Source organism: Synchiropus splendidus, chromosome 8 (assembly GCF_027744825.2).
Source record: "Synchiropus splendidus isolate RoL2022-P1 chromosome 8, RoL_Sspl_1.0, whole genome shotgun sequence".
Lineage (NCBI taxonomy): Eukaryota > Metazoa > Chordata > Actinopteri > Syngnathiformes > Callionymidae > Synchiropus > Synchiropus splendidus.
This window is the reverse complement of record NC_071341.1, coordinates 8,594,338-8,615,452: the sequence shown is the minus strand read 5'-3', so window position 1 is coordinate 8,615,452 and position 21,115 is coordinate 8,594,338. Positions and strand designations below refer to the sequence as shown.

The 21,115-nt window shown below is 41.9% G+C and overlaps 1 protein-coding gene and 1 non-coding gene across 5 annotated transcripts in view; both read right to left on the bottom strand.

The window, feature by feature from the left end:
- The window catches only part of LOC128763565 (eukaryotic translation initiation factor 4 gamma 1-like), a 34,176-nt gene that overhangs the window by 3,718 nt on the left and 9,343 nt on the right, over window positions 1-21,115 (bottom strand). For 3 of the 4 annotated variants that reach the window (XM_053872485.1, XM_053872486.1, XM_053872487.1), the window contains 17 exons: window positions 19,181-19,283; window positions 13,550-13,671; window positions 11,043-11,135; window positions 10,607-10,697; window positions 7,659-8,597; window positions 7,494-7,582; window positions 5,309-5,504; window positions 5,010-5,143; window positions 4,432-4,557; window positions 3,386-3,793; window positions 2,554-2,700; window positions 2,235-2,471; window positions 1,453-1,557; window positions 700-993; window positions 502-613; window positions 318-429; window positions 8-240 (listed from right to left, as the gene is read on the bottom strand). In XM_053872485.1, coding sequence (XP_053728460.1) covers window positions 8-240; window positions 318-429; window positions 502-613; window positions 700-993; window positions 1,453-1,557; window positions 2,235-2,471; window positions 2,554-2,700; window positions 3,386-3,793; window positions 4,432-4,557; window positions 5,010-5,143; window positions 5,309-5,504; window positions 7,494-7,582; window positions 7,659-8,597; window positions 10,607-10,697; window positions 11,043-11,135; window positions 13,550-13,671; window positions 19,181-19,283 — 3,541 coding nt within the window. Of the gene's footprint in view, window positions 1-7; window positions 241-317; window positions 430-501; window positions 614-699; window positions 994-1,452; window positions 1,558-2,234; window positions 2,472-2,553; window positions 2,701-3,385; window positions 3,794-4,431; window positions 4,558-5,009; window positions 5,144-5,308; window positions 5,505-7,493; window positions 7,583-7,658; window positions 8,598-10,606; window positions 10,698-11,042; window positions 11,136-11,859; window positions 12,060-13,549; window positions 13,672-19,180; window positions 19,284-21,115 lie in introns of those variants that run through there. The other variant, XM_053872488.1, reaches the window with a different exon arrangement.
- On the bottom strand, window positions 2,770-2,844 carry LOC128764395 (small nucleolar RNA SNORD66). Its single transcript, XR_008415761.1, has one exon. It is a non-coding gene; the product is annotated as a small nucleolar RNA SNORD66 (small nucleolar RNA).

Below are 21,115 nucleotides of genomic sequence, written 5' to 3'. Positions count from 1 at the left end.
TCCTCACCGTTTTCTTTGCTCCTGGCTCGCTCTCTGCTGCCACCTCGGCTTCTCTCCTGTGTCAAGTCTGTGACTCTCCGCACGGGATCTACTGAGCCACGCTGATCTCGGTCACGGCTCCTCTCCTCGTTTTCGCGGCTGAAGCTACGCTTCGTGACCTGCAGTCGGTTTCTGTCGCGTCTGTCGAAGCCGCGGTCGGAGCGGTCGAAGCGGTCACTGCGCTCTCGACTTGAGCTGTTTCTGAGGGACAGAACATAATCAGTTAAAGTTTGTAGCGAAACTTGAATTTTAAATTGGTGGTTTGGAGATTTAACCACCTCTGAGGGACTCGTCTGTCGGAGTCCATTGAAGAACCAGAGGACACATTCTGTTGCAAAGCAGAGAACCGGTTCAGAGTGCTGGTGGAAGGACGACCGCCGGACTCTGAGACTGGGGGGAAAAAAAAAAAGTTACAAAGAATTTCGAGTGGACAGAAACTGACCATTACATGAGGAAACTGACCAGCATCAGCAGGTTTAGTACTACTGCCACCACTGCTGCCTTTACCCCAGCTGCCCCAAGTGCCTTTATAGCTAGGGGCAAGCAACTGGTTGTTGAGGTCCAGAACAGGAGTCTGCAAAACATGAAAAACCTTGAATGTCAGGGACCAGTGTCTCAGGAGAAAACCACACACCTAACGCCACATGTTCCCCAACTCACCTTGGTGATTTTGCTAAGGCGTGAGGTGTCGATTGGCCGGTTCTTTGAGATGGGCACTGTGTTCCAGCCCTCGTCCTGAAGAGGAGCGCCACGGTTTGGAGTGTGGTGACTGCCACGGCTCCCGGGTCCCCTCTCACTCATCCTGCCTCCAGGACCGCTACCAATGGAGTCTTTCTTGGAGATGAAGGCCTGCTGCACCTTCATTTGCTCCCTGTGCTCCTCCATCTCCGCCTCCTTGTGGATCTGGTCGATGGTTTTGGGGCCTTGGTCGCCTCTCCTTGGGACCCAGTTACTCTGGAAATGCATGACGAAGCATAAGTCTACACAATTCAGTTTCACTCATCTCAGTCCAACGAAGCCAAATGATGTCCATAATTAATCATTTTAGATAGTTTGTGAATACATTAATGATAATAATAATACATGTTCTTTCAGTCCTCCTACACAAGACAGTCTTGTCTTGCTGATTTTAAGTCGCATTTGGTCCAAGACTATAACTGGCAGTTAATCTTGAAATTTTGGTTTCAGGGTGACAGGAGGGACATGATTTTTAATGGTTGGAGATGGAAGTTTAAACAGGTGTTTAGGTGAAGACACAAAATGTGCAGTAAACATTGATAGTATTCAAAACTTGTAAAAGTAACTTACAATATGCAAAAACTGGATTCAAACTGAATGTAAAAAAAAGCATGGATAAAAGATATAAACCAACAAATATAAGGCTCGACTGTGTGTATTTCCTTCAGGACTCACCCGCCTGAGGTCCTGAACATCCTGCAGCATGAAACGGATCCTAGACGACGTCTTCTTCTCATTTATTATCTTCTCCATCTGGTTGAAGTACGGGTCCATACGAAGCTGCAGACCCATTGAAAATAAAGGAAAACCCACTATCAGGTCAAACACATTTAAATGAATGTAGCGCTGGTTCACAACAAAAAAATGTTATAGCTAATAATAACAAACACAGCAGTGGCACAATCTCATTGGACCACATTAAGAACACAAAGCATAATCCCGCATCGTGGATTAATCCTCTCCATCACTTGTCACAATTACACTATAAAATAAATCATCTTATGTCAAAATAAATTTCAAAAGAAAATCACTTTCCTCGCATCTTTTATCTCTAGACAATATTAAATAGATTATTGAAGAATTATCTTTCCTTATCTTATTTGCGATTACAGATCGTTCACTGACTACTCAGAATAATAATAATAATTATAATAAACCATGAGTCATTATGGTTAATAACGTAATAATGTAAAAAGAAGGCTAGATAGTTTAGTTGAACACCTGTTTGTAGCTGCAATTCGATTCTCACTGTCCAACACTTTAAAATATCTACACACTGACGGCATTTCACCAAAGGCGCCAGATCACTGCATCATACTTAATCATACAAATAAAAAAAAAAAAAATAATAATCATAATAATAGTGATGATGATGATACACATCTTGACCTGCAAAAAATGCCTGATGGGAGACACACTCGATCTGATATAAACATCTCAGCACAGCTGGACTGTACCTTGGCCTTTTCAAAGTCGAGGTCCTTGCCGATGGTGAACATCAGTCTGCAAAGGCACTCCAGTGACTCCTCGTCGTGATTCTTCAGGAGCTTCATGATGCAGTCATGCATGATCATCTCAGTCAGCATCTTGAGTTTGAACAGCTCGCCAATGAACTTAATGTTTCCAAGCGAGCGTTTCCTGGCCTTGTTTTTAGCCTCTTCAAGTTCATCATTCAGTCGCTGCTTCTCCTCCTCCTGCCGGGATCATGAGAGAATGTAAAAAGTGTATGAGATGAAGGGGTCAGTTTGCAAATATTGACTTCTTCAGGTACTTTACCTCTGTTGCAGCATCAAGCTCCTTCTGCTTCCTATCAAAGATCACGTCGTCATCCTTGTCTTTCTCAAACTCCTTCTGGCAGCGATGTAGAAGGAGACTTCGGAAATTCACAAATTCTCCCGGCTTATCTGTGTTTTCCACTTTTAGCTACAGAAAGAGAACATGTTAGTGAAAAGCAAATCAGGTGAGGAGAGGTACTGCTGCTACGTGAAGAAGCTCCTCAGTTCCTCATATCCATCACTGTTCTCAGTGGCCCAGACACTTGGCACAAAGTTGAAGTCATCATCGGAGCTTGGTAGAGCGATATCTTGAAGGCAATAAGGAAGAAGATACATCCGTCTCTTTCCTCTGTTGTCATCAACACCATTTTAACCTTTCAGTTTGATTTAATGCCTCTCAGAAAAAATGCATTTCAAGTAGTGTCGTCTCATAACTGTCATGGCCTTTCAGCTGCATCTCATTCATTACAAGACTTCTACAGGAGGAACTTGTCTACTGTCAGCACTAAGCAGGAGGGGTAAAGCAAAATGTGTTTTAAGGGAGCAGCACATCCCTTTAGATGAATTCCTGTTTTCCTTTGTATCTTGTCTCAGAAAGAAAAAACACAAAAAGCTCTGTATGAGCATAAGAGGAAATGATTGGTTAATTCAAGGCACACCTACTGCATTGTTTGAAATTTTATACAAAATGTGTTTTTTTTAAATCACTGCAAAAATATTAGAATACAATTATTTGTTGTCAGAAAAGGCATTGCACTCAGAAATGGCAGTATTTTGGTTTAATGTAAGCTAAAACATGACAACAATGTTGAGTATTTAGTTACTCCACTTACCCCAGTTAAGCATCGGCACATGTTGGCATAGGCCACTGAGAAGTTGGGTTCAGCGATGGCCTTTTCGAAGATGAGGTCAATGACGCCTTTCAACCGTTCCTGTGTGTCGATGCTCAGCTCCAGCACTTGTTTCATCAGCTGCTGAAACTTCTGCGGGGTCAGTTTGTTGAGGATGCTTCTGACGCGTTTAAAGAGCTCCTGCGTTTGAACATCACTTTCACTCTCCTCTGTTTCTTCCCCGCCACGACCGCGAGAGCTTTTCTTCACTGTGGGCTTCCAGGCCTTTTCTGCCTTGTTGAGCTGGATGTCTTCTGTGAGCGACATGCTGGTGATGATTTTCCTCGGCTCTTTTCTCTGCATCTGCTGAGAGCGACGTGGTCCACCGATGCCCATGCCCATACCAGGAGGCTGAGTATACAACAGAATGAACAAATTCATGTGGAACTTGTTTTTTGATTCCAAAATTAAGGAAACTTAAGAGAAATTTGTGACACTGAAAAAAATGGGTTAATAATAGGAGTGTGGCGTCCCCAAGAAATGCACTTGACTGGTTGTATTCTCTCCTTGGAGAGGTACAATTTAAAGGAGTCCTAGAGTATAAATATAGAGAGTAGCTGTCAAACAAATCTGCATAATTTTGTCATGTCCATCTGCTAATCATGATGTCATATGCACCCATTTATTGGCGCTCAAATCTTCTAAAATAATAAAAGTAAACAAACGCTAATCAAAGAGAATGACATCAATGCATGCAACATAGTTCCCCAAACACTTAAGCATTTCTCAGAGTTTCTACTCACACAGCAGAATATTTTTTAACATGAATGAGCGTGACAGACCGGCAGGAGCCCAACTTTCACCAGTCTAAAAACGTTGAACCGCAGAAGTTGCTCAAATTAAAGTTACACTTCTGCCACACTGGTCACCAAAACCACAAACCATAGAGAGACTTATTCTTTTACTGAACTGCTGCCTGTTCCACCAGCTCTCCACTGACGACTGTTCTTGCAACAATTCTCATACAATGAGGATGAACTAAGACTCACCGGCCCTCGACCTCCTCCTCCCATTCCAGGCCTTCCGAGGTTGGCAAAAGAGGGTGTGAAATCCAGACCACAGTTCATCCCTGGTAACCGACTAGGGTCAATTTGGCGCAGGGGGGTCTTGTTTGCCTGAAATACGTAAAGAAAGACAGAAACACACAAGATTTAACTTGAATCCATCAGCCAAACAGAGTGAGGACAGAAGAAATGTACTATCCCAATTATAAACTTCCTCCGATAATCCTAACTAGCATGAACATTGGCACAGATTTTTAAAACCAGAATTCCAGCTGACTGGAAGCTGCTTGAAACAACACTTGACATGCTTCAGCCACACCTGAACTCCAGGAGCTTTCCTTTAACATAAGCATGCAATGAACCGTGCAGCAGGTGTTGCATTGTTGTAAATGGTCAAAGTATGGAGGCGCACATGCTTTCATAAATGCTTTCTTTGGGCTGGTCTGATGCTCCTTCTGGTCCTCACACAACAGTGGAGGGCAGTTCTGGTGTTTCAGTACATCCACTCCAAAAGCAGGAACACATTCATGTACTGTACATATATGACAAATGAAGGACTCCACCTTGTCAAGCACAACATCACTGATGGCAGGTAAACCTTCAGGCTTGTTCATGCTGGCTGTAATGAACTGGAAGCCCAGGAGAAACTCTCTGTCATATTTCTTCTTCTCCTCCGTGTTGATGGGTTTCCAGTCCTCTGTAACAGCAACAAGAGAAAAAAATGAGCCCTTGGAATGTTTTAACAGGATTATCATACAAAAGTGCTGCAGTGTACATCATCAACGCTTCTGAATGCAGGTCCTGTCATACTGCAGTACAGCTGGTTGAAGGTGCTGACAAGGAGACTGGTTTACAGACCCACCTTCTTTATACTGGTATTTCTTGTCTGTGGCTGTCGGCTCGGGTGAATTGGGCTGAATATTTTCAGCGTCTAATTTGTCCTCCTTGTCCTCCCAGGTCAAGTCGGACTCATCCTGGGTCGGAGGCAGAATGGCCGCAGGCTTAGGTTCGACTGGGGCTGCAACTGGTTCGGGCTCAGGTGGGACAACAACCTGATCCTGAGGTGGAGAGACAGTGGGCAGTGATTCCTGACTGACAGCATATAATGAGCTGAACAAGCTGTTTGTTATTTATTAAAGATGCTGCGATACAACAGCATTGTATATTCATGGTCTTTCACAAGATTCACAAAAAAATGCTGTGAAAAGTGTTGTCCATCTGTGTTGTATCTGCAAAAAATACATTAATATTTAACACACTGACACAACTGTTGGATGTTTGATGAAGCCTTTCATGGATTACACTAGCTATATGTCACTTTAACAACACTCCTCCAGCCATAGGTCTTCCGCTCAAACAACATCTAAGGCTGGTCTTTCTGAGCTTGAAAGCAGACAGGAAACATCACAACCAAAAAAGTGAAGCAATCAAAATATGTGGAGAAGCATACAATCACAAGCAACAAGCTCAATGGCAAATACCACGCATGGAATACCCCCCGGTGGAATCTAACTTCAAGTCCATCTATGATGAAATAATGATGTGTATTCATGAAATTGTCACTGTGGCTCTGCTATGGACCAGCAGCCCCCAACCAAAATGTCAGCAGCCGATTGCTGACACATTAAACTATTTAGCTTGTGAGCATAATAACAGAATATTAATATAAACATCACATGTAATGCTTCGCTCAACGACTCGTTCTGACATCATTGACCTTTTGCACATTTGGATCTCAATGAGGTTTTAAGAGGTTTTAAGTAGAGCTACAATATGGAAAAGCAAGAAGGGGAGTGCGACAAAAACATTTTGAAAATTTATTGAAAACAACAAGTAAACTGAAATAGGCTGTTTATCAGCTGATCAAAAGACCATGGCTCAAAAAATTCAAAAAAAAAACAAAAAACAGAACAAAAACTCAGTAATGAGCTGATGCAAGTGTTTCCAAGACGCATTGCTCCAAGTGGTGAAGACGGTTTCACAAAGGGTATCAACTGTCTGGAACTGATGGCCATTTTTATGAACTTCCCTTGCATCCCCAACATCCCCAAATGTTCTCTATGGGATTTAAATCCGGTCCAAAAGAGTGATGTCATTGTCCCTGAAGAAGTCCCTGGTCAAGCGAGCATTGTGAACGGATGCCCGCTGCAACATCTGCACATAACCAGCCCCTGTTTGACGACCCTCCACCACCTGAAGCTCCAGTGTTCCACTGAATGAAAAAGCACCCCAGAACATAATGGACCCCCACCTCCACTGTGCCAGGTAGGAAACATCTCAGGTGGGAGCTCCTTGTCATGTCAGTAACGTTGGAAGCCATTTGGACCGTCATGGTAATTTTTTTCTCATGAGACAATAAAACTTGTCCACCTTTTAATGTCCTACGTTTAATGCTCCCTGTCAAAGTCTAAACGGACAGTTTTGAGGCGTTGAAGCAGACGAGGTCTTTGAATTCATTTTTGGTTTTTGAAATCTTTTTCTCGCAGATGCCCTCTGATGGTTATTGCGCTGCAGCAGGCACCAATAAGGGCCTTAACTTATTTGAGGACCACCCTGTGTCCGGCTCAGCGCAGGTGTCATTTTCTTGAGTCTATCACTCGACATTTTTGTCCCGTAGTGCTCAGGATATTTCAAAAAATGTTTTGTCTCACTCCCCCTTCTTGCTTTTGCATATTGTAGCTCTACTTAAAACCTCATCAAGGTCCAAATGTGCTGAATGCATATTTGAGCAATTTTTCAACTGGTCTTAAGATTTTGATCAGGTCTGTAGGGTGTACTGTATACTGTTGCTCTTAACATACTGTCAAGTCACATTTGAAGAGTTTTGGTGAGGAGTAATGAGTTGAAGTTATCCCATTTCATCATCCATCAGCTTGACAGAGACCTCCATTTTATTGTTGTGGACTAGATTGGTGCTTGGTACACACTGGTTCAACTAGAGTAAATGATGGAATCCAGCTTGGATTTTCACCCAACTTAGGTAACTAAAGGATTCAGATTTAAGTTGCCAACCTAGAAAGGCAAACAAGAATTATTTCTGCACTTACCTCTTTAAAGGCATCGAGAAGATCTCCCTTGGCTTCTTTTTTGTTTAGATCCTTCATCTTCCTCTTCTTCTTTGGCACAGACACAGCAGCTACGCAAAGTGTATAATAGGCATCATATTGACTTATTTTATTCAACAACCACACACCAACCAATCGGTGACTCACCTTGCATAGTAGGCTCTGAAGGTGCAGGGGTAATGACAGGGGGAGGAGGGGTGCACTCCCTCTCCTCTGCTGCTGGGGTGGGAGGAGTAGGCACCGTTTCTGGGACGCTGCCAGCTAAGAGAGCGTCCTCTGTCGGCAGAGGTGTCTCTTCTGTGACTTCGGATTGGGGTTCAGGGCTTTCAACTTGAATATCCACAGTGTCTGAAAGAACCGTTTCTTGATCCTCAGGTGGTGCTGAGGCCTCAATTTCTTCTACTACCTCGGTCTCAACAGAGGCAGGTACAGTCTCATCAACACTTTCAGAAGTAGCTACTTCTTCAGCAGTGTCCACTACTGCTGTAACACTGATGTCGGGTTCTGCGATGGGGCTGTCATCACGCTCTGCTGTGCTGGTGGTGGGGACCTCAGGGTCCTGGGGAGCAGGGAGTGGTAAACCGTTAGGTAGGCGAAGCTCTTCAGGCTGAGCAATTGGTGACTCCAGAGGTACCTCCATCTTACTGGATGGTGGTGAGACCGAGGAACTATCTTCAACTATCAAACCATTAGAGGGGGGCTGGGGAGAGGGCGAACTTTCTGAAGCTGCAGCAGGTTCATCCATGTCCTCCGGATCTTTTGTAAACAACTCTTCTGTTGCTTTGTTTTCCGTTTTGTCTCTGGTCCGAGACATGTGGACAGGGTCAGGGAGCGGTGCAGGGTAAGCAGGCACCTCAGGCGCTTGTTGGAGGGGTGGGGTCGGTTCTTTCAAAATTGGGGGTGGATCCATTACATCTACAAGTGACAAGGTGGAAATAGTGCTTAGAGTGGGCTCCTCTGCTTGAGAAAGAGGAGGGGGGGAAGTGGATGTAGTGTCCGTGTCAGAGGAGGACGCCTCTGTTGGCAGGTCAGCCTTAATTTCAGGCGTCTTTGACCGAGGAAGGAGCAAGGTTTTTCCTCTGTCATCTGAAATGGGTCAGAATAAAAATTGGTTATAAGTGGGTCAGCAGCAGTACTACTACAAGTTCAGTCCGATTATGGGTCACAGTTCTTAGTTGGTACCGACAGTAATGAACTGCAGCAGCAATAACAACAGACATTAATGTACAGTATGGCACAGCTTTAACACATTAATGAAGATATAGAAAGACACCATCTCTACCTATCTCGTCCTTCTCAAAAAGGATAAAGAAATGAAGTTTGAAAATTCATAGATAATATGTTCAAATGTTTTGGGGAATGAAATGGAGACATTGTCATTGTCTTCAGATGCTGGCACAGTGTGTTCTTATTTCACACAAAACTGGTACAGTGGTACCTTGGTTTTCGAACATCCCGGACTTCGAAGAAATTGGAGTTTGAACAAAAATTTCGAGATTTTTTTTGCTTCGGATTTCGAAAAAAGATCCAGAAGTCGAACGCCCCCGAAAAAAGCCGGAAATAACATAACATGCGTGGACCGATCAGCTGACCCACAACGCGCTTTGTTATTGTGCATAACGCAGCCTCTGTATGCAGACGTGTCCCGTTAGCTACATTTACTGACTGTTTTTTCTTCATATTGAGGTGTAAAACCTTTCCTGTCTCCGCACTGGACCGTGGTAGAGGGTCAGAGGGGAGGTGCTCGCTCTCCACACCTCCGAGGCTGGAGCGCTCACTCCAGGGTTTGATGTCCTGGCTGGAGCTGGGACAGAGATGAGGCGAGTCTGGGACAGAGCGTTACTTGGTTTATGACTTTGTCACAGCCAAACTGCACAGAAGCGCACATTCAGAGCTGGACACGCACCGGGCACCTCTTCACTTCTGGAGAGACGTCACTCACTCGGCAACCCCTCCCACATGCAGCGGCCACACACATAGAGGAACAGCGCACCTGCAGCAGACACTCTACATTCACTCCTACAAAAGCCTAGTTTAAGGCTTGGAACGCATTATTTCTTTTTCAATTCATTGTAATGGGAAAAATTGATTCAGATTTCGAACAAATTGCATGTCGAACGGCCGTCTGGAACGGATTGTGGTCGAGAACCAAGGTACCACTGTATGATTTATACATTAAATGACTATAATATTTTGACAATATATTGCTGACGAACGGCAATTCAATTGAAGCAGTAAAATAAATAAGTCTTTATTATAGTGAACATTTCTGAGCACAACTGGGAACATATTTTTAAATAAAAATAAAGCACAAACTAAATTGTAAAATGTGACAATGAAACAGACCTAATTAAATTATTCTAACTATTTAAACTATTAATATTTCTCAATATCATAATGCAATTTAATTTGCAGTTAAAATTTTTGTAATAGATTATCTGAAGACTACTAGTGAACACTGGCACGAGCAGCTAGACATTCCACATGATTATTATATTTGTTCTTTTGTTAAATATCTAGAACTTTTAACCAACTGTGCCTCGAAGACATAGGTTTAGGAGAACACACGTTCATTTATTTAGGTGGCAAGTCAATTAAAGTAGATGTACTTTTGAACTTGTAAATATGCACAAACTGTCCTCCATTGTTACTTGGTCATGGCATAAGTCTCTTCGGGGTGTGATTTGTCATGCCCTACAGCAAAAGTGAATCAACACAGGATTTATTCTGGAGAATTGTTGTTTCACAAAGAGGGTGTGTTACGAAACCCTTTGAAAAGCAAAACAAACCAGCAACTCTTGGTCTCAATCAAAAGTTATGAATCCAATCAGGCAGATGCAGTTCCAACATTTCCCCTTCTACATGATTGGATTGATTCATTATTTTGAGAAAATAATTCAATCTGTTGTGGAAAAGAAAAAAAAATGTTCCTCTCTGCTTCGATGGTTTTATGAAGGGACAACGTGAAGAGGAAGGAAATGCTTGGCTTTAACACCCTGGAATGTTCAGGTAGATGTTCTGTCGACAAAACCTAAAATAGTTGTTGGGTAATTTCTGAGAATGACTTGAAGGTTTGTGTGTGTTCAAGCACCCACCTGGTCTGACCAGTGCTGGTGTAGCAGCAGCTGTAACGCTCTCACCGTTGGTCTGGACGACTGCTGTGCTTTCTGATCCAGATATGGCTGTCTGTTGAGAGAAAACAAAGCAGCCTTGTAAAGTATCAAATTAGAACTGAGCATGTTTCAACATAACATTCTGAAATTTCCCATTTTGCGAGTACTTTTAAGTACTCCAACTAAATAGGATAGGGATGTTCATACTGGTAAAGTTGCTGTGTTTTCTTTTTCTTTTTTAAAACCATTAAAAAAATTACATCACATGACTTTGAAACGGTGTGTTTTAAATCTTTAAATTTCATAAATAGAACCGTTTGTATCACTTTCTGGGTGAAAAACGTCAAGTATATCATAAGTTCTCTGTCCCGATACCACACAGTGGTGTTCATTGTGGGACTCAACCATGACAGCTCACCTGTGGTGGAGTTGGAGTGGAGCCACTTCGGCCTCCTGACATAATCTCCTCTGTAATATCTCGACCTCCCTGGTTCGGGTCTCTTATCCTGATCTGCCACAGACAGAAAGAACATGTTGTCATGCTTAAAGCAGAGATGACAAAGGTCAGGGCCGACGTAATCAGCACATGAAAAGAGTTAAATTAAACTGGTTAGGTTTCTTGTTCCCTGGAAAGGGGAGGAAAAGCAGTTTCAGCTGAATATGCAAGAGGATCCTCCCAGTGCAGAACGCCTACAATCATCTGTGCTCTCCGTCAGACCGAACTGAGTCACTAGCGCTCGCTCATTCAATAAAAAACTGCATTTTTTACATTCTGAGCAGGGACGTTCAACAGATCCTACCACTAAAACCAGAGTGAATCCCAGTGCAGAACAAATGAACACTTGCAGGACAGATTCAAAACCTGGACAGAAAACCTTAAAAAAAACATTTTGAGCCTCGAGTGCAGTAACACGTGTCATCCGACACACTAGCTCTTTTGAAAACTGATTCTCTCAAATACATGTCAGCAGCTGAAATGTATGAGGGATTGCAAAAATGCCAGTGGACAAAAGCATAATCCCCAATATCCAAAAAGTTTCTCCACTGTTACGCCAACACCTCAGCTTGCAACATAACAATCTGTTGACTGTGACTGACCTTATCTGGGGAAATGTAGCAAAACCCCGTGGGCCTCTCTCATCCGGGCGCTACAGTAGCTGCTTCAAAGGCCCGGCAGGTTTAACTTTAAACTGAGCAAAGCAGAAAAGGAGCTAAAAGTAGCCAGGGTAGTTTACCTTGAGTGAACCAACATGGATCCAGGCCGGGATACAGAGCAACACGCCGGGGTAACAGAACAGAGCAGGGCAGGGCAGGGCCCGACTGTCAGTGAGCTAGCTAGCAACTTGTCTCACTCTCTCTCCCTCTCTCGTATGCTGAACAGAACAGGGAGGAAAAAAGGATAAAGTGACTGGCCTTCTAAAGCTATGGTATTGGAATGTGCAAAACCCCCCCTCCCGCCCACAGAGACTAACAGACAGTTAAAGGGGCCGTAGTGGGAAGGTGGGGCAGGTCTGGGGGAGAGGGCGGGTTTCTAGGGGGGAAAAAAAACCTACAGTTAACAAATAAGCTGCGGCTAAGTAGAGATACACCCCTTTCACAGCTCAGTCTCTCACTTTGCACAGTCATCTTTGCAAGAACTTAAGTTGACAAACTTTTTTTCAGGCAGACCGCGTTTGAGCGGGGAGACTCTTAAGTAGGGCAGGGAGTGCCACTCAGCAGAACGGGGCTGGACGTTAGCCCTTCTGACTGGGAAGAGGGAGGAGATTGGTGGCCACGTGGAGCTGAGCTATGTGCTGACATGTCCTTCACCCCCTCCCTCACTCACTCACTTCTTCCTGGCACACGGTAACTGGGAAATCAGGAAGCAGATAGCTCAGCGAGAAACTCTTTCGAAACTGCAAGTCATTAAGCCGACATGGCCTTGAAAAGATCATTAATCTGTAACTCTGACATCAATAAATATGCCGTCACGCATCGCGTACTCCCTGTGACAGTGAATAGAAAACATGAGGAGCATGACTCAAGTGTCACTGGCATACATAAAATTGCTCAACTTTTTCTTTTGAGTGAACGGGGCACCTGCGGCGCTCGAGCAAATACGCGGTATAGTTTCTCAAATGGGCTCCCCTGTACAGTGTCAAAGTCCACCCTGGGCGACCAGACGCGCTGATAAGCAACCAAGTACCAGAGACAGGGGCCTAGACTGGACACAGGTCTCAAACTTATCACTTCTCTTGCGATACAAAATCATGGACGCATAAATGAGGAACAAGAAACAGCCATTTTTCACAGTTTTGAAAGAAGCTTGAAAAGAGCAATGAAAGAAAATTAACTACCATGGCTGAAACAATCACATTCACAAAGGATTCCAGCTTAAATGAAGACTGATTCAAATGGAACTCTTCTCATTTTGAGTTGGCTAGAGTTTCCAACTTGCTTCACAGTGGCATGCTTGCTGACTCAAAACAAGTAGCCAAGGCTACTCTTGTCTTTTTTTTCAATGCAAGTCAGAGAAAGAAACCACCACGAGACCAGATTGTGGTTTCATCGTTGGAAAACAAAACAGTGATGGAAAAAAGATTAAAGAATGTGAGTGAAAATACAATACAATATATCGTACAACTATGTTGCCTTTTTTTCTTTTGTATTATTTTCATTTTTGTCCATTCACCAAATTGCAGACTGAGTTTTTTGTGTTTACTTTTTTCTTAAGTCATTACATTTGCTTGAGGCAAGCCTAAAGTTATCTTCCAGAGAAATGTATCAGCAATATCTGCTTAAGAGATGGAAGTTTCTCATGAACCGAAAAAGCCATCTGTGTCAGAGACCTTGTCTATTAAGTAGCTGAATTACGTTTTCATTCAGCGAAATGACAAAATCTAATGGATGGTGATGATGGTCCATTTAGCACAAAATTTACAATACCTGTTTACGTTCCCTGATAGGAATGTGTTGTGGTGGCTGAGGTGGTGGTTGTTGCTGTTGGGGAGCAGGATTCATGATGACTGGCGCAACCTGCACTGAGGGGGCTGGGTAATACGCTCCAGCTGAAAGTGAGACAAACAGAAGATGATGAGCAGAAAAATGTAAGTATATTTGATGCAATAAATTGTTTTCCAACACGCTACAAAATACATTCTGACAAATAATGTAATTTCACACGCCAAGCGGGAACACGGGAACAGTCTCATCCAAACCCAGTTTACAGTTTGAACCAACAAATTGAAAAAACTCAAATATGTGACTGAAAATTAATATTGAAAACTACTAAATCTTGATGTTTGAAAATTGACATAACAGCATTTTGACATTGAGACGGAAGTCAAAACAATACTGTACATCATATATTCTGCTAGTGTGCATCCTTGAAAATGACTTCAGGCAGACGGCAAGGTACCGGTAAATAGAGATGGACTTCATAAAACACTGTGCTCAGTTTCAGAGCTCAGTAGGTGGCACCCATGCTTTAAAAATAAATTCAAGTTCCATTGAAATGGTTGTTCAAATCCAGAAACATTTAGAGTAGAGAGTGAAATCTAGTGGTTTGAAAATGAAGACACTGTTTCATGAAGCCATTACTACCACTATTACTTCAACCGATAAGGAGTCAGTGCCCAGCTGGTTGTTACATATCTGTTATCTCAACTAATTTTTGAGAACATTTAAAATACTGTATCAGTATTATTGGTAATACACATTTGAATGTGTGGCGTTTACATCTCGCCCATTCTTGAGTTCAACAGAATCGCCCCCGCACTCCATGTGAAACTGGAATTACTGGGGAGTATTGGTGATGCTGGGTCGCAGGCTGACAGAATGACAGAGGTTTTTGCAGCTAATCATTGGTCGTGTTGCTTCATCTCGAGTTATTTATTTGCATTGAATACTTCCAAAATCCACTTCATGTCAATGTGAGCCTCTTGAAGATCAATAGCAAAGGCACCTTCAGAAAAGACCACCAGCAGCATTCTGTTCAACATCAAGAAAATAGCATGTTTGCTTCAAATGCCACCGTTTCATGATAACAAGTCATCACCACAAATGTGCATCACTTGGCTTTGCACCATAAGGAAGATGCTTGACATCTAGGAGGATGAAAATCAAAATGTGTTTGATTGTCCATGTCTACTGGTTCAAAAGGTATGGCAACCACGAATGGAACTATGAGTAAAAATGCTAGCTATATACTTGAAAAAAAGTTCTTAGTATATCAGTGGGGTATCTGCACCTTGTATTTAAGTACAGTGTCTCAAGGTAAAGCCTGATTGTCATCCATTGGAATTATATGCAAAATGTATACAGTGTGTTACATCAAAATTGGACCACAAAACGGCATACTGAGGGCTGTAAGTGGCCTGTGAGCCACAAGTTTCAGGCTCCTGCTTTAGATGGACCACTAGCAGGAAGAAGGCCAAGCATAAGTGCTCAATCGCTAGCCATGAATCGCAGTTCTGTTTCAATAGTGAGGAAGATTAATAATTAAGCAGTCAGTTTTGTTCAGGGATGTTTTTCTCTACAAAATGGCCAGGGTTTCTATTACTCTGAATGTACTTGAAATACTTATAATATTTTCAAGAACTTAAAATAGCTTTAGTTTAAATATGGTGATATGAAAACTTGAATATAGCCACTATCATGATTTATTGTGCTATTGTCAAACTGATGCAAAATAAAGAATATTTTCCATTCAGTAACATACCAAATTAATTCATTGTGTGTGTGTATATATATATATATATATATATGTATGTATATATATATATATATATATATATATATATATATATATATATATATTTCAACGGCGGCGCCTTGCGGGCCTCCCACATATATATATATATATATATATATATATATATATATGTGGGAGGCCCGCAAGGCGCCGCCGTTGAAATATATATATATATATATATATATATATATATATATATATATATATATATATATATATAAAGTAGTAAAGAAGTCTTGAGTTCACACTGTTCTTACAGGAATGAGTTTGATCATTGTGCACATCTCCTGAAGTCATTAAACGTCAAACTAATGTTTGCTCCCTTAATAAGATAATTATAATAATTCTGGCAGATCAAATTTCTCAGGTTTTTCTAAGGTGGCATAATGAATGACTGTTAAAGAGTTCAAAGCGCCTCTACACAGGCAATGTCAACACGACTTCCCGTGTGACTGGCAGCAGATCACACTCAACTTCAACTTAAAAGTGACAGAAAAACTCATCAGATTGGAAGGGCCTCGACGTAGCTACAGTCGGCACACGCTTGGCCTCTCTCCCCCTCTGCATGCATTACAGTCACATTACTGAGTCTGCATTGTTGACCAGGAGCGGAGCAGGGCCTAAATATAGTCAAAAGCCACGCCGGTTGGAAAAGAGAGTTCGATTGAGGAAGGGAAAGAGACAGAACTAGACTCCCCCCCAATGCTAAAGAACATGCTGTGACCATTCTTGGACTGAGTCCAAATAACCATGAGGCTTGACTGAGTCCAACAAGCAGACTGAAGGCAAACGAGTTGCTTAGAGGTGGAGTGTAACAAGACACAACCAAGTGACACCTACCCCGATTGTCCTCATCTTTTTTTGATCCTCGATTACCCATTCCAAAACCCTTCGTAGGGTGACGTTGGGAACAAAATGGAGGGGGTTTCTCACACCCCCTCTTCTACTTCTTCCTGCCCAATCTACCTGACCACTCTTGCTGCCAGAATGACTTCTTTATAGACATTCGCCTCCCTCTGCCAGCTTGAGTCTATGTCACTCCTCCCTCTGACCTTCCCAATTCCTCCCTGCTTCTCACTCATTTCACCTCCCTCCCACCTCTTCTGCCTCAGCAGAGTGGTAGGCAAACTGAGCCGCTGGCGAGTGTTTAGAACACAAGCAGACCAGAGTTTAAACAACGTGAGGGGCAGAACTGTGAGGCCATGAGGGACAGATATGTATAGAGATCCACGTGGTCACTTATTTTACAAGTCTCACAGAAACATAATACAAATAATAATACTCATAATAATAACAAAACTATTTTCATTTCCATTTTATAAAGATACAATATGACTCATCAGAAAATAGTAAAGACAGTGAAATAAAAAAGAAATTAAGAAGAAAAGTTTAGAAGAAGAATTATTTTAAAATTGAATTTTTAAATACCTATTTTATATGTGTAAAACAATTTACACATGTACAATATAAACTATAATATTTTAACATGCTTCTAGTTTTCAAGGGCATAGCTGAAGTTCAATAATCAATGGGCTAATTGAAAATTTAACAAAAGCGCACAGACTCGCACTAAGTCACTCATTACTACCAATATTGTGATCCTCACTCAAATATTGCCCTATATTTTATCTAAATCATATAGACTTACACTTAGCACAATGTAACACCAATTTAATCACACTTCTGTGAACTCAAACTGTCCACTTAGGAAGAGTGCAAATTCACTATTAATTTCACATGCAAACAACAGGAAATCATCGACATTTTTAGCAATAAAGGAGTGGTTCTGCAGGTGGTGACCACAGACCACTGCTTTCTGACTGATGGTTTGGTCACTTTTGAATACTGGTTGTGTTTTCACTCCAGTGGTAGCATGAGACGGAGTCTCCAACTCACACAAGTGGCTTTACAAGTACAGTTCATTGAGGATGGCACATCAATGTGACCTGTGACCAGAGCAAGGAGACACTACCAGGCCAGTACATCAGGGGATGTGGAGGAGGCCATAGGAGGGCAACAACCCAGCAGCCTGACTGCTACCTCTGCCTTTGTGCAAAGAGGAATAGGAGGAGCACTGCCAGAGCCTAACATATCCCCTCCAGCAGGTGACAAACTTGCATGTGTCTGCGCAAACAGTCAGGAACAGACTCCATGGGGACGGTATGAGTGCCTGACGTTGAACGGTAGGGGTTGTACTTGCAGCCTAACACCATGGTCGGACGTTTGGTATTTGCCAGAGAACTCCAAGATTGGCAAATTCGCCACAGGCACCCTGAGCTCTTCAGTGATGAAAGCAGGTTTCCACTTAGCACATGTGACAGACTTGATAGAGTCTGAGAAGAGATGCCATGGAGACCGTTCTTCCACCTGTAACATCCTCCAGCATGATCATCACTAATGGTGTGGGGTGGCATTTCTTTGGAGGGCTGCACAGTGCTCACCAGAGGTAGCCGGACTGAATGTAATTGTAATTATCTGAACAAAATTGAGTGCCTAGAAAATATTTATTTGACTGACACAGATACTAAAGAACAATATTAATCCTCTGATGAAGACTTTCAGTGGTATTGTTTGGTGGACAGCGATGCTGCTTCTGCGCATGGTGACAGTGAGTTTGGTCACCGTGAGTCCACAGAAAATACACTGCCAATTGTAGTGGAGGCTGCATGGTCTGTGGACAGTGGTGATGCCCAGTCATCGTCATCTACCCAGTCATCATCGTCAACATTGTTGCATCAGAGATGAGAGAGAATGTCTCCAGTGGATCAGGTAAACATTTGTAAAAGTGATCTACCACAATATACCAATTATACGGCTGAATTTATTTTATAAAGTGATACCAAAGTGTCAAATATTTCAAATATTTAATTGAAAAAAAACCTGTAGGGTTAATGTGATCATTTGAAACTAGTACTTATGGCGTATACCAAGCAAGAGTACAGATCAGAAATTGAAAAAAACATGACATGGCAAATGACATTTGGGGGTCATGGACCATGGCCATGTCAGGGAGCACCATGTGATTCCTAAAAAGATAAGCATGACAAATGACAAATGGAAGTCTAACTAATGTAAGTACAATTCTAACATGGGACATTTCAGGGGTTAAAAAAAGAGTCATTGTCTGTTCTTGAGATGAGAAGACAATCAATAACCTCAAGGGGGCAGTATCACATCAAATAGTTTCACTTAGCGGCGTCATAAAGGTGATTTATCATTAACAAGGTCCTGTTGTTCTGTTTGAATGATATATTTATCAATATAGACCAATATGTGATCAACATATTTAGAAAAGATGTGTTAAACTTCGATCTCTGGTTGTAGGCAATCTTCCTTCCTGGACAAGTAAAATGAAATTAGATTATTTATTTTATTTATTTTTATTGATACATTATTTACTTTACTATAATGGAGTTCCCAGATACCATTCCCAAGTACCTTGGCTGACATAAAAACTGAATATGGTTGGTAAAATGAATAGATTAGATCGCAACAGAGCATAAAGGAATCCTTAAACAAGAACTATTTTCATACTAAACAAGAACCATTTTCCTACTTTCCTACTTTCTGAAATGCACAGTGGCCACTTAAGTAACAAGACCACATGTCTGTGTTTTATGACACAATATCTGCTGACATGCCACTGTACTTCGAATAGCATTGAGCTGGAACAGAGAAGTTACTATAAGGCACAAATTTCAACGAGCAAAAGTGAATGAGAACAATGATGCAGATAAAAGCACAACTATTTCAGAAAATATTCAGCCCTACGAGACATGTTGAAATGGCTGTCATCACAAAAGGATGCAGGAAAATCTCCTCACCGTAAGTACCGTACTCAGCTGGGCTGGTGCCAGGGTAAAAGCCAGTAGGGCCGGTAGGGACAGAATATTGTTGCGGTGTGGCTACATAGGCTGGAGAGCGGTACTGAGGAAGCAAACACAGTAAAGAAAAGAAGACAGCAAAGATTAATGAGGGCTGTCAGGAAAAAATGGAATGAGTCGTGTTCTGCCAAAAACGCATTATCAGCTTTTTAATTGTCTCTTTTGGAGTACTAGGACAAACTTGGAAGCCCAGCGCAGCTTATCAACATCTAAGACAGTGGTTCTTAACCTTGTTGGAGGCACCGAACCCCACCAGTTTCATGCGCTCATTCACCAAACCCTTCTTTTGTAAAAAAAATAAAATATGATACACTAAGTGCAGACTAGACTGAGGGGTGGACCTCTGCGGCGGAGGCTCCACCATACCCCTGAGACCGACTCACTGAACCCCTAGGGTTCGATCGAACCCAGGTTAAGAACCACTGATCTAAGAGCTGAGAATTCCTACAAGAGTCTCATAAATAATGTTTAGCGGTCAGGACTATATTGTGAGCAGGATGAATCACACATCCCTAAATGGTTAAGATAAAGCATTTGTCTAAATAAATGAGCAGATCTGTGAAGACAGCCCACTTGCACACACACATCTCTGAGCCATTAGGCCTGAATAATTTACAGGTCTCAGATCTTTTACTTCATGCAAATGAAACAACTTTCTTCAACGCCAATACTCATGTTTATAAAAGACAGAATTCCCCACAATGGGCCAAATTCAGGATATATAAACCAATGTAATCTAAATTACAGCATACATAATACAGCATAGCATATTGTAAATTGATACAACTTAAAAAAAACCCTTCTCATTCATCTTCTTGAGAAAGGCTAGTCATCTATCATATTTGGACTGAGCTGCAGATAGTGTGAAAGTAACTTATGAATAATACAGTTTTATAACTTATAAAGCTGTGCTTAGATAACACTACAGTAGACATATGCAGGAAAAACAAAAAAATATATATAACAGTGTGCGTACGCACGTCCTACAGCTGTTTCAGTTTATTAATCACCTATTACCATCTAACCTTCAGTTGGTGTACCAAAAAACGCTCTTTACTCCACCAAAACTGTACCCAGCAACAGAAAAATTGCAAGGGAGGCATTTGTAGGGTGGATGAAGGTAATTTTGAGATGGTGTTTTAAAGTAAAATGCACTTTGAGATGCCATTCACCATAGGTCACTTTATCTAAAATGAAATATTTTGCTTAAGTCCTGGATGGTCCGGTCTGGCTGGTGGTGCTGAAGTGTGACTCACTTCCATCAGCGACGTGGCCAAGGAGATAAGTGACGTCAAATGTGTCCTAACGGATGTTAGTGATGCATGAAAGCAACTGGGGAATAATTAAATATTTCCCTCTCAATCATGTGTTATTTAGAGTGGCATGTCACGTCCCGATGCTGGCACACAGTGGCTGACATGGTGCAAACATGCAAAGATGAGGATCGACAAACAGAGCCTCTCACATCATTATTTATATTTAATGCTTTGAAACGTGCTGTATCCAATTATGTAACTCATATGAGTGACTTCAACACGTTTTCAATGACTATTGATTCTTAGTGCCTGTATAAAGCCCTACTCGAAGTGCCATCACACTGGTTTCCATGAAAAAGGTGTTTATGCCAAGTCATTTCATTGAATTTAATCAAAATGTGGTGATTCTCAGCCCTTTCCCAGCCATAGCTTGCACATCGTGGTCAACAATTCACCTTTACCAAACACACATAAATATCAGAGGTCTGTGAAATTAGTATCTTTACTTAGGATATTTTAAAAAGGCAGTGTCACATAATTATTAACTGGGAGGGCTCGTACAACCCTGGCATATCTAAAGATAAGATTGCTTTTAATCTTCCCAAAATGGGATGACTGT